Genomic DNA, 13781 nt, shown 5'->3' with positions numbered 1-13781 from the left:
CTCTGAATTGCATAAGATATTACAATGTCGTGCCAAAACATGACATATTAAACAAAGAGGACTTTAAAACAAATTACAAAATGTTAAAAATCAGATTTGGGTCATGAGCGTTACACAAAATGCATTGTCATGCTTTATATTACGATTAGTCTTGTGATTCACTACATCTGTGATAAATGCAACATAAAATCATGACAACTGTAATAGTTAGAAAGTAATATCTACTGTATATCTTCTGTATTAATACATATGAACACTTTGTGTGCACTAATACTTTCAACATATCACATTCAAACTAACAGTCTTTCCAGAAAAGTTGTAACCTTTTTGAAGAACAAAAGCTGGTTTAACAAATTCATCGCATGTAGGTTTTTTGAAATCTACTCTCTAAGGAAATGCTGTGTTAAAGGACTTGATTTTCAAAGGTACTGTGCTAAGATGGGTTGTCTTAATGCCAGATGGAACCATCAGTGCTAAGCACTTTCAAAAATCAAGTCCACAACTTATTAAATTCCTGTATTGTTTACTAGTATTTCCACTGTAATAAATCAAAAAAATACCCCCCAAACCCACTCTTAAAATCACAAAAAATGCTTGGCATCTATAGGAAGAGAGACAATTTCTTAGTGGACTAACCACTACTGTGCTATGTTCTTCGTAACAGATCTCGCTGGTCCGATGTTTAGTTCATGCACTGGTATCAGCAATGTCCATGTTTGATCCAAACAGAGCAACTAGCTGCTCTTCATAGTTTGCAATGTTTCTTTTCAGAATTTCCTTACAAGGTCCCAAAAGCCTTTCAAATGCCTGCACATCCATAACTAGGATAAAAGGGGAGAGAAAGAGGAAAAAATATAACATGCTCATCAGTTGCAGACACTAATCTTGGTGTTTATGACATCCCAATGTAAAATTTTAACTGATAAACTGGAGAGATACTACTGAGGCACATACTTTATTTGCACAGAAGAGAACCACTTACCATAGCAAAACCAAGATTAACTAACACACTGCTGTTTTGAAACTTCATCAATAAACTCAGAACTTGCTGCATTTCTTATTTTGAAAATATTTTCATATTAAGATTTATGTCACCCAAGAGCTGCTGAAGGAGTCTGGAGGGACCTGGATTCCTCCACCGAATGCAGTTTTAAGACCCTTTAGATTTCAAAAGATCACATCCTTTGCTGATGTTGTTGGCTGTATTTGGGGTCTAGCTTAGCATATTTCTTGCTATTTTTACTTGCTTTCACCCACAGTGGGAATTGTAATGGATAATTATTTACCAGCAAACATACAAAAAGTTGGAGACAGTAATTCACATGTAATGCCAATGTGTAGCCAACCAGAATATTTTCTTTACCTGATAACATAATGTTATCTTCTATAGTTCTAGCCAATAGGCCAGGGAGGAAACTTCATACTTCAACCAGCTTGCAACCTGGTGGCCTGTAGTCTCTTGGCTCTTGAGAAAAGTTCAGGAACTCTGCTATCTGGGAAGTGCCAGAGATGTCAGTGACTCACCCATACTGGGTAATGACACCCTACTGCACCACTGCCTCTTATTCTTTCCCCTCTTTGTCATCTTTGATCTTTACTGCCTGATCGCCTCTGTGTGTTTGGAGATAAGGATTTTAAAAAATAATACCTTAATAAGTAAGCGATAAACTTTTTGGTTACTGGCTTGGTAATCAAATTGTAATTCAAGAATGCCAAATTTGTTTTTACAGTTTGTGGTTTTCCCATAATTAGATGCAAATATTTAGGAGCTAAACATTAGATAATGAAAAGCAATGAAGGGTTGTCTATGAGCTGTGCTCATAGACAGCCTTTGCTTTTCTTGTGCCTGAGGCTAGGATTAAATTAACAGCTGGTGAAGACAAAGAATTTGTTAAAGCTTAAGCCATGGTGATGAAACAGGACAGGATTTTTACCACAGTTATTTCTTGGATGAGAGTCAGTGTACTGAGAAAAGAAATACTTTACATTTCCACAGAGTATTAGACATTTACCTGATAGCTATAAATGGTTTGCAGCAATACTCACTGTACTGTTCTGAAACAATTTTTACTTCCATGTGATCAGAAATACATTGGAGAATGTGTGTTTAATACCAGTTATCAATTGCAAATAATTTTTGCAGATAAATAATGTAAATAGGAATGCACAGTAATAAATTATGTACTTAAACAGTCTTATTTGGGTAAATGTACTTAAATCTTATATTCTGGAGAAAGACAGAGTTCACAATAAAACCAACCAGATAGACTATGTATCATTTTATATTAGACATAAAATATTATTGAACAGTACCTAAACATTTGACCGTGCCAAGAGCAAATGCAGAAGCGGCTCGTGGTTTGTTAGTTACAAGAGCAAGTTCTCCAAAATACTGTCCTCTTGAGCATCGAGCTATTTCAACTGCTCCATTTTCTTCTACATCTTGTTTACCCTGAAATATCAGATAAAAAAGAGAAAGGGAGAGAGAGAATGAGAGATTTTATGAACTAAAGATTGTATAAGTAAAATCAGTAACTATGTTAGCATTACTGTTTTACATTTAGAATATGTCAAAATTTAAATAAAAAAATTTGCTATTTTAGGGATCTTTACCTTCCTTGTCATTATAATCCTTACTTCTCCGGATTCCACAATGAAGAAAGAATCAGCCAAGTCACCCTGTAGAAGAAAAAAATAAAGGAAATGGGAAAATTTTCCTTTTTAGTTTCATGGTAACATTAAAATATTTGCAGGCAGTGCCTTGAAGCTCATCCTTTTGATACCTGTTGCAAAATAAATAATTTTTAATGTGAAAACCATACTCAAAGCACATCTCAATATATAATCAAATAAATATATAATAAACAAAACATCTGTACAGAACTGACAGCAGGGCTTTTTCATGACAAGACATAGCTGACACTGCCTTATACAAAAAGCAGAGAAAAACAAGGTCATGAAAGATTTTAGGATCCTTCCTTCTGTTTCTCCACCTTCGTATGCTTTCCAAATTATTTCCCTTACAGTGTTTCCAATATAAAAAGCTTCCAAGGGCCACCTGATATCCAATAACTAATTTTGGGCAAGACAATCTCAGTTGTCTGCCCTGAAGAGTTTACTTCTGCATACTTTTTCAAAAGATTCACGTGTTTTAACAACAAAAAGAAGGTAAGTCTTTAGTGCTCCTTATTGCAAGCAATCATTCTTTCATATAGTTTGAATTCCTAAATATACTAAAAACGTTGACTCCTTTATTCATACCAACAAAGAGGGATGTTTTTCAAAGTACTGTAAGTGAAAACTTACCTTCTGAAACAAAATAATCACCTCTTTTAGATACAAGAGTCATTGTTTTTGTTTTGTTTGACAAAGAAAAAGCTAGTTTAAAAGCATGTACTGTCTATAGATAACATGATAATTAATACCTATTGGAAAAGAAAAACAAACTAGAAATAAACTGTACCTGAGCAATTATTTGTTCTCCATCTTTGTACACTTTGGTGCCAATCACATCAACCACTTTTAAACGCTCCGATACCTTAATTTAAAAAAAAAAAGTAAGAAATATTTGGTTAACATTACAATATTATATTTAGAAAGCTGCTTCACGTTTCTTTTCATGAATCTTTGCACAGACTAGTGTATATTTATTTTCCTGTTTTGATAATAATTTCATAAAGGAAGAACTGCTGAATAGTATTCCAGAGGGTATATTATAGTCTTAACAGCTACATGTTTTGACAGAGCTTCCATTTTTGTAAGAAGTCTATATATCCCAATCTTGAAAAATCATTTTCAGAAAGTATGCATGTAAAAATATAGCTGTTAAATGAAAATATTTTAAAATTCCCTAAGTAATTGTTTCATATATAGTAAAATTAAACTTAAAAAAATAAGATAAAGGTAAAAAAATAATTTTGTAAAAATTACAGTATTAACAATAGTTATTTATCCTGGAACTTTAGAAATATCAACAATGTGGTCTTTCACCAAAACAAAAGTATGCAAAATTTTACTGTGGAGAAAACTTTAATTCCAAATTTAAACTCTGCAAAAGCAGAATCTTATTAGGTGCCTCTGATGAAATAATGCAGCAAGAATCTTACTTCTAAAGATTTAAGGAATGGCAATGACTCAATAAAATTTTCATACATTCTTCTCTTTTTGGCATTATTTTTCACAATGATTCTTCGGAACGTTACCCTGTCCTGTAAACACAAGAGAGAAAAAAAAAGGAATTTATTAACAGAAAATACGTGTGTGGTAGAAAATACTTCAGAAAAGGCTGATGTTCCAATGACCCAGTTCACAGAATCACAGAATATTAGAAGTTGGAAGAGAAAGATCATCCAGTCCAAACCCCCTGCCAGAGCAGGATCACCTAGACTTTTAGTAATTCAAACTCACTCTCCCCACACAGTCAATTGAGAAAGATTCCTCTAGAGGTCAATCAAGAGCTCCTAACATCAAGCTCCCGATCTGATTCATATTGTGAAAAGCTCTGCCCTTTGGCAGAGCACACATAGAGAGTTCACATATAGAAAGTAGAGAGTTTACCTTAAACAGGTTGACTACAAGTGAACACTGAGTGGGTAATTTAAAATATTTTTTAAATCTTCAATATTTAAATATTTAATTTACAAAGTCTATTCATGATCCTGAGGTCCGATACATATTGATATGTACTCAAAAAGTTTTTTATATTATTATACAAATAAAACAAAAATACATGTGTCTAGGTCTTAGGTCTCAGTCCACTTTCTGCCATTTCAGCAGAACTAGACTCATTGCTGCTCTAAACAGCTAACTGGACATTCCGCAGTATTTGGCAATCCAAGTGAAGCAGACAGATGGAATAACTACACATATGCTGTTTTCTTCTCTTAACTTCATATGACTGTGTCCTGGTGACAGACAGACATGAAATGCTTTGCAAGTCTTCCTTGCTACAGATGGGACTTGCTGGCCAGTACAACCCAATCCAATTTAAAGGCATCCTTACAGTGTCCAAAACACTGCCATGATCCCAAAAGTCATGGATTAATTTGGTGAAAAACATGTGTTTCATTTCAACAGGAAAATGTTATATTGGGATCAGTCACTAGACTGATATGTACATCTTGAAGAAGACAGCTGTCCCAGTTGTACTCTTTTGGTAAATTACATTACTGTTATCAAAGATCCAGCCAGTATAACACTGATAAATAAACTCATATCTGAATTTTACTCTGGAATGAAAAGCATTTCCTATCAAGACGTGGGAAAACATTTTATATATGTGTCTAAGTAATAGTCAAGTGGTTTGCAATTTGGGAAATTACCATTAAAATAGAATTATTTGTTTAAAAACTCTGTGTTTTCTTAAGCCTCAGGTTTCCTTCTGCAGGTTCTGGAAAAATACAGTATTGTGTTGGGATTTCTCACAAGTTTTAAAATTAAACTTTCCAAAATTATATTTAATTTTTTAATGTTGATATAGCATACCAGTGCAATTTATGTAAAATAATTAAAACAAATAATATCTTAAAACAAGTATTTCACTTACCAAACCCCAGATGGCACCAGGCGAGGTAGCTATAATTGTAGCTGCTCTGGGTGTATTGTACATTAAGGCCAACTCGCCAAAACTCCCTCGGTTATCATAGGTTCCAACACACCTCCCAACACCATCACATTTTACATAAATATCATATGTACCTCTGTTAATAAAATACATAAATACAGTGAGTAGAATCCAGTACTGGTCTTTGCTAAGCAGCTTTTCACTACATTTTTTAATACCATGAATTCCAAAGATAAAGGATTTTAAATATACATTCATTTGTTTAAATGATATTGAACACCTTGCAGATACAGCTCAATCATTTGCATAAATAATAGATGTAGTTCCTTTTTAAAGGGAAGGATAGGGTTATTAGGTTTTACATTAACTCAGTTTAAAGATAGACTGAATGTACAGTGATATTGATCACCAGAACTTATTAAAAATTATGATCTAACTTAATATGTTTCTTAATTTCACTTTTAACACACTAAATGCAAATATAACAAGACTTTGCAAAAATTGCTGTGATATGATCACTGAAATAATAACAAAAATATTTCAAGTGTTAAATAACTTGTAAGTAGTAATTGATGATGTTATAAATAGAGGAGATGCAGAAAACAGAAGGAATGTATACAAAAAGCAACATAAGATTATGAAATAAATGTATGTATTTATCTAATATATTGTGGATTTCTTCTCCCCATAATTAAATTAGTAACTCTTTTTTTGCTTTGGGAATGCAGTAAAATCTGGTCTCTTGTAAAATATGACACAGCCATCCCCATTGATGCTGTGCCATCATTTTGTTCATTGCTTAATATTTGTATGGTAGTGTTGATAAATCATGTGAATGTAATGCAAAAATCTGTACAATGATTTAATTGATAAGGGAAGTAAAAGTGATTCACTGCATCTAAAAAATGCAAGGCTGACAGAATACTGTCAAGTCCCTGCAGCTTTTTCAATAAGAGATGACAAACTGTAACCTCAAAAAGCTGAAAAACATTGACTCTTCAGTGAAGAATCCCAACACACTTCACAATCTTCTGATATAATATTTCAGTTGGAAGGGACTACAGCAATCATCCAGTCCAACTGCCTGACCAACTCAGGGCTGGACAAAAGTTAAAGCATGTTAAGGGCATTGTCCAAACACCTCTATAACACTGACAGGCCTGGGGCATCCACCACCTCTTCAGGAAGCCTGTTCCAGTGTTTGACCACCTTCTCAGTAAAGAAATGCTTCCTGATGTCCAGTCTAAACCTTGCCTGAGGCACCTTTGAACCATTCCTACACATCTTATCACTGGATACCAGGGAGAAGAGATCAGCACCTCCCTCTCCACATCCCCATCTCAGGAAGCTGCAGAGAGCAAAGACGTCGCCCCTCAGCCTTTTTTCCTCCAAACTAGACAAGCCCAAAGTCCTTAGCTGCTCCTCACAGGACATTCCTGCCAGCCCTTTCCACCAGCTTTGCTGTCCTCCTCTGGAAGCATTCAAGTACCTCCACATCCTTCTTAAATTGTGGGGCCCAGCACTGCACGCAATATTCAAGGTGAGGCTGCACCAATGCTAAATACAGCAGGATACTCACCTCTTTTGACTGGCAGATTATACTGATCTACACTGACCAAAAACCTTCACATTTCTTTCAGAGTTCAAGCATAATATTCCTTTCAAACACTATCAGAAATCACTGTATTAGCCTAAAACTAAAGGCAAATGGACTAGTGAAGGATCCCAAAATAAACACTCTTCCTAACTCAGTGGATTCAACAGTATCTAGGATTTTACTTAGTTACCCACTTTTTCCCGTACGGATCTGCAAATGAAGAGTAGCGGCTTAGTTACTGAAGGTCTGATAATATTCACATGAATGAGAAAGTCTACAGATAGTATTGAAATGCAGTAAGATTTCAAATATTGAGCTGTAAAACTTTTCCCATTGTGTTCTGTATTAGATCTCTTTCCATGTTAAAAAACCCCAAAACAACGGCCTTTGGGATCTAGCAATACATAAAAAGGATGGGGAGATATTTCCATATGAAAAACCTGCCTCCTTTCAGAAACCACTCTCTGCAGCTCATACAGAGCTGTACTGGTTAATGTGTATTCTTTTTAATTTCTCCTATGCAAACATATGTAAAAGTTAAATACAAGTGCCTAGAAAAATAGATTTTTTTCAATGGTCTTTTGCATAATACTTTGTGCTACAATGAGATACAACGACTCACCTGTCAATGACGTAGAAGTTGTCACCATCATCCCCTTGATCAATGACATGTTCCCCTCCTTCAACCTGCTTTTCGAACATTGCATCCAACACCTGAGACATCTGTTCCTATTTAAAAGGACACAAAGACAGGAATTTATAATCTATTTTAAAAAATTTTACTCTTCAAATTAACTGTTCAGCCTCCCAAATATGCAGATAAAACCTTAGAGACATAAAAACGTTCATGCTACAGAAATGTGTGGATCAGTCAAAAAGTGCTAGCTTTTTCATCTTCCAGTGTTCCCTTCTTGTCCCTGCCAATGATTACATAGATCTTGTCTGCAGTATAAATTGCTCATGAGCATCTAAAGACAGAATTTCAACCTTCACAACTGCATAACATTACACACTTCTTGCATTGGCCTAAACCAAGGTCACAAACCACTTCATTCTTTACTCCTACAACCATTTTGCTAAGATGAGCCCAAGTTAAAACAGCATCCTGTTGGCCAACATCCTCATTGAAATATCAAGGAATTAATGTTCAGCATGACATTAAGATGGTAATGAAGCAGACAATACCAGAACAGGAAGAAAAAAGGAAAAAGAAAAAGAGAGAGGGGAGAGGGTGAGGGAGAGGGTGAGAGAGAGAGAGAGAGAGAGAGAGAGAGTGTGAAAGTCAGCAAAACGCGGGCAGGGAAACCACAGGAAGAAAGGGAGTTCTTAATCAACATGCCAGGACCTTGGAGAAGGAAGAGCAAATGACAGAATTCAAGTCTCAAGCATTTGTTTTTCAGAACAAAACCATGTACATATACTGCCCTAGAACGCTGATATAAATGTTAGCAGTACTATTGATCCAATTCAAAATGTTTAGCTCCCTTGTGTAATACTCACTTGTAAACTAATCAAAAGGCATTTATTTCTTCACTATTAAATAATCTAATTTATATTTCTATGTATAATCAGTATTTCCAAGTAGTAATATTTTCCTTGAGAATTTACCTTAACTCTCCTCCACCTAGTTATATGTTACAGTATTCTGCCTCTCAAGTATGCAAATACTCATCAATCAGGCTCAGTAACACTCTTTAAATTTTGTAACTAGCCATTCTGAGTAAGTTGGCCGACATTTTAGCAGTTTGCTAAAAGAAAAAAAAAAGGGCAGAAATAATTCAGAGTTGCAATAATTTCCAAAATTCTTAAGCTGAAGGTACCTCACAATGGGTTGTTCTTTTGCAGAATATCTTCAATAACTGATTATAGGCAAGGTAGAGAGAATGCTTGTTTGCTAGATCTCATATAAGCTTTAATTTTGCCTTAAGGAAAAAAGAGGATTAAGTGCAGTACTATTTGTTTGGGAAGCCATTAGTTTGCAAAGAGTTTTGTGCCATCTAGGAGAGCAGAGTATTAACATGTTCAGGCATTCTGAGCTCTCTCTTTCATATACGTATTCCTGTTAATTCACCAAAAGTTGTAAGAACATAAAAGCATTAGGAGACTCTTCTGTTAGTAGCACGTTTCATTCACATAGAATGTGATGGGTTGGAAGGGACCTTTAAAGGTCATCTGGTCCAACCCCCTGCAGTAAGCAGCGACAGATCACGTTGCTCAGAGCCCCATCAAGCCTGACCTTGAACATCTCCAGGGATGGGGCCTCCACCACCTCTCTGGGCAACCTGTTCCAGTGATCTACCACCCTCATAGTGAAGAACTTCTTCCTAATATCCAACCTAAATCTACGCTCTTCTAGTTTAAAACCATTACCCCTCGTCCTATTGCTACATGCCTTAGTGAACAGTTCTTCCCCATTGCTCTGGGGAATGCTTTGGCCCTAAGTATAAGAGTCCACTATTCATAAAATACAGTTGCATTATGCTTTCTTTCATCTTCCTTTGAGCTAATCAATTCTAATTGATTAATCAATATTTGAGCTTTTTTATAATAATTCCCCAGGAGCATGAGTGGAAACATGCCCAGAAATTGCTCTTGCATATTTGTAAAGAATATGTATAATTTATTATCTTTTAGAGAAGGGTCAAGACCTATTTAAAATATTCTCTGCAGGCATTAGCAGTGCAAAGCTCTCCAAAATAAAATTTCCCTGAAACAGAATAGATGATCTAACACTGCTTGTGGATTTTTGCAAAATAAAGAGTTCAAACTTTGAGTGCAAGGGCACAGCACACCCTTGATGGTACCAGTCCCTTGAGCAACCCTGTTACTCTGATAAAAGGTTCATCAGTTTTTTTAACTGCTGGCCTATGGACGATATCTAGCCCAGAACAGACAAGTCAAGTAGCCTGTTAATCAGCTTCAGCAAAGTTTGCTCTTAAAAGGCAAATCTAAAGTAATAACTTCTCTGAATTGTTTTGTAAAAATGAAGTGTAGAAGGCTGCATTGGACACTAGAAGAGCTGATGCTGCTGCTATTCCTCCCAGTGATAAAACAGTTGCTAGGCTGAACAGACAAAGTCTGGTAATAGCAATTTGGGGCTCATCCCCTATAATCCCCCAAAGTCATAATCTTGTTTTCTCCTTGGTGGCTTTTACAAATTGAAAGTGGAGGAGAAAGAGGGCCTGCAGCTTCTGATTCCACCGTCAGTAACATCCAGCATCTGGAGCGTGAAGGAGGGGGTATGGTAACATGCTTCATGCATGCATGTAGAGCAAGCAGCCTGACACACTATGGCAATCCTGAGAGAACAAGAGTAATACCAGGTTTCTGGGCAGTGTTGTGGCAGACAATCAAGAAGAACAATCAATAATACCATGGTCTAATAGGAAGAGGTTTTCTGGGAAGAAAAACAGGAAGAGGTTCTTAACAGAAGAGGAATGGGTTAATCTAAGACAGGTTAGATTAATAGTGTGGGGAGAGGGAAACAAACTGAATGCTTCTTTCTCTCTTTCAGTTCACTCATCCAGAGTTCTGCTCCTGGAATTTCTCTTGATTCTTTCCTGATCTGGTCCCCTGACAAGCAGTCAAAGAGCTCTGCAAAACCTCTTCCCTCCATCTTGTTGCACAGGCATGTTTCGATTCATATTCTTCTCTTCTAGTAACTTTTTCAATACTGTTACACACTAGCTAAAACTGATATTGCGTGACAGCAACCAGATGGGACATGATTAATCCCCCAGAAAGGTGAAAAAAAGCTAAAATGGTGATTTTTTGGAAGTGCTTTTTATTTAAGGGAGTTAACTCATCAGTGCCTTGCTGAACTAACAAGAACTGACTAGTCAAATCCTCAGCAATCCACAAAGTTAAAGAAAGTTTCAAGATAATTCAAGTAACTTCACAGACTAAGGAATTTATAAGAGTGGGCCTTTAAAGCATAGAGTGCTGCTTAGGGAACTATACCAGAGCTAGTGTTCCTTTATACCATGTTGTATTTTCCATCAGAGCCAATACGTGAAATACTGATATTCATAAATACTTCTCCAGAAGCTTACCTAGCTGATATTCAGGTAAATGCAGGCTCAAGACAGCGTTGTGTGTGTTTATAAAGTCCTAAGTAGTCCCAAAGTCTGATGGTTATCTTTTTCTCCTCTCTCTCAATTTGTCTTCCATCCAAAGGGTTCTGCTGTTTTTTACTTTTACGTGAAGGTTCTTGTCTGTTCAGATTTTAATTAAAATGCTGATCAGTACTATAAATCACCACTTAACTACTGCAACTTCTCCTTCTGCTTTAATGATACCCTTATCTTATCCTTCCATTCAAATTAAAACACAGTGGGATAAAGTTTTAGGAAAATGTGAACTCCATTTAGCATCATGTACTGAATGCAGTTCTGATGGTGCCTTGGGGCATGTTGTTACACTGCATTTCAGAGTGGTGCCCTATCTAGGAATGGCGTTCGGCACGTTGCTGAAAGGCCATCAGGGAAAAGCCATTAAACACTTTACATTGTCTCTTCCCCTCTAACTCACTGACCTCTGAAACAATGTTTTTCATACAGAGAACTATAGCAGAAAGAGGCTTAAGTTCGATGCAAGAAAAGAAAACAGTGGGAGTGAGAGACACTATAGATACACAGCTTGACTTTTGTTCCAGGGACTTTAGCAGCTGAAGATATTATCTCTCTCCAAGATGAAGGAGGGTTTTTTTGCTAATACACCACAAAGCAAACTGCAGCAGCTGGCACCACACACGCTTGTGCTGAAGGGCTGAGAAGCAGAGGTGAGGAACAGAGCTGGGACAGGAACATCTAAATTACTGAAACTATGGTGGCAAAGCTTTTGAGTCACTGCCTAGCAGCAGAACAAGGAGGAGTGGGAGAAGTCCCCAGGGAACTACAGATCTTTGCTCCGCAGAAGGAGCAAGCCAGACTGAAGAAGGTTACATTTTAATACCCCTGCTATCTGCAGAGCTCAGTAGCTTTCCAATGCCTTTTATGAGCAAAGTTATTATAACGAAAAACTCCTTTACAAAAATTATCATACTCAACTTCCCAAAACACTGCCTGTGAAGGATTTAAAGCAGAAGGAAACGTTCTCAATCCACTGGACCATCCGAGCAAAGGTGGGTAAACTTGGGAAATCCCAGGAGCAGATTTCAAGGCTTTGGATTGCAGAGCTCTGCAAGGGGAGGACTCAGCTAAGAAGTCTTCTAACACCTGGAACAGACTGTGGGAACTTAAGCAATTCCAAATAACTTATTCAGAAGCAAAAAAAGTAGTTCAAAACATCAAGGGGATATGGTATTGAGACAGCAGCACAATCCTGAGGAGATCTCCACAAACTGGGGAGGTATTTGCTCAATATTCCTTGGAAGAATTATATGAAGTGCCCACATTGGAACAGTTTAAAGCTTTATGTCTACACAACATTACAATATAGCTGTTAGGAAACCAACAGATCCCTGTCCTGCAGACCAAGTGGCTGATGACTCTTCAAAAAGGAGATGTAGTTCGCACCGTAAAGCAAAGCAGATCTCATCCAGAGGACTGATACTATAAGCAGATACTACCAAGAAACCATGTAAAGGCAGAATCAGAAAAACAGTAGCTCAAAATTAACATGCCAGATTCTAGGAGCACACAATAATCCATTACATCACAGGGCTCATAAGAAAGAAATGCTCAGAGACCAACCAAGAGGGGTCTGCCAAAATGCCATTGGCAGGCTAGTGTTACGATGGTCCAGCCAAGTGGAAGCCAGGACACAGCATCAATAAGGAAAACAAATAATAAAGTAACTTCACATCCAGAGCAGATGCCCCCAGACCACTTTGTGTCCCTGAAGTTATGCTGAAAAATAACCCAGGAGCAAAAGGGACAAATGTTTGGGTGACTTCAGCTTGAATCGGTATAGTGGAACAGCTAATTAACAACCCATTAAACAGACAGCATGAGGGAGTTAGGAAATCTTGTGTGTCAGGATTCTTGGTGTTTCAAGAATGCACACATATTGGCACATATGCTGAGACTTCTGAAGCCCTCCTATAGCTCTGACTCCAGGGTTCTGTAAAGCTGGGGGTCTATGGCTCCCTACTCTTCAGGGCCCCTCTGGGAACAGGCATCCAGGGTCAGGGCTCAGTCTTATGCAGACAAGAGCAGGAGCTGGAAACCTGCAGCATGAATTCACCTGAAACAGCACCTGACTTCCCAACAGAGCTGCAGGCTGGTCTTCCCATTAGCTCCCTCTTGAATAAAATCTAAAACTTTTTGTTCTCATGCTTAAAAGCTCTACATAATTATTTTCCATTCCCCCATGCTCCCTCCCCTGACGGCACTGAATCAATTCTCTTGAGAAAGCATTTGGTGCACTGCGAGTCATCCCAGCCTCTGTATGCATGTTTCGATTGATACGCTCGCATTTCCCTTAAACAGCCGTGTGTTTTTTGGTAGCATTATCAACTTTGTCTGATCCAGATCACTCATTCGCAGCAATTAAGCTTTCTTAAGAGCCCATAATCTTTTTTATAGGCAACAGAAGGAAATTATCTGCACAGAACAAAATGATCTGTGGGATTTTTACAGTATCTGTATTAAGTGAAATAATAATGTAAACACTTGACTA

At 37.1% G+C, this 13781-nt stretch overlaps 1 protein-coding gene across 1 annotated transcript in view; it reads right to left on the bottom strand.

Moving 5' to 3' along the window:
* Positions 1 to 545: 545 nt before the first annotated feature.
* LOC104545391 (cAMP-dependent protein kinase type II-beta regulatory subunit-like) overlaps positions 546 to 13781 on the bottom strand; it is a 33311-nt gene continuing 20075 nt past the window's right edge. The window contains exons 9-15 of the mRNA XM_010190559.1: positions 7783 to 7889; positions 5546 to 5699; positions 4107 to 4208; positions 3464 to 3538; positions 2614 to 2679; positions 2314 to 2452; positions 546 to 821 (exon numbers count right to left, since the gene is read on the bottom strand). Coding sequence (XP_010188861.1) covers positions 688 to 821; positions 2314 to 2452; positions 2614 to 2679; positions 3464 to 3538; positions 4107 to 4208; positions 5546 to 5699; positions 7783 to 7889 — 777 coding nt within the window. The 3' untranslated portion in view covers positions 546 to 687. The remainder of the gene's footprint in view (positions 822 to 2313; positions 2453 to 2613; positions 2680 to 3463; positions 3539 to 4106; positions 4209 to 5545; positions 5700 to 7782; positions 7890 to 13781) is intronic.

This window comes from Mesitornis unicolor, unplaced genomic scaffold (genome assembly GCF_000695765.1).
Source record: "Mesitornis unicolor isolate BGI_N332 unplaced genomic scaffold, ASM69576v1 scaffold15760, whole genome shotgun sequence".
NCBI classification, from domain to species: domain Eukaryota; kingdom Metazoa; phylum Chordata; class Aves; order Mesitornithiformes; family Mesitornithidae; genus Mesitornis; species Mesitornis unicolor.
Note: the sequence above shows the minus strand (reverse complement) of the source record. Positions and strands in the feature narration are given on the sequence as shown.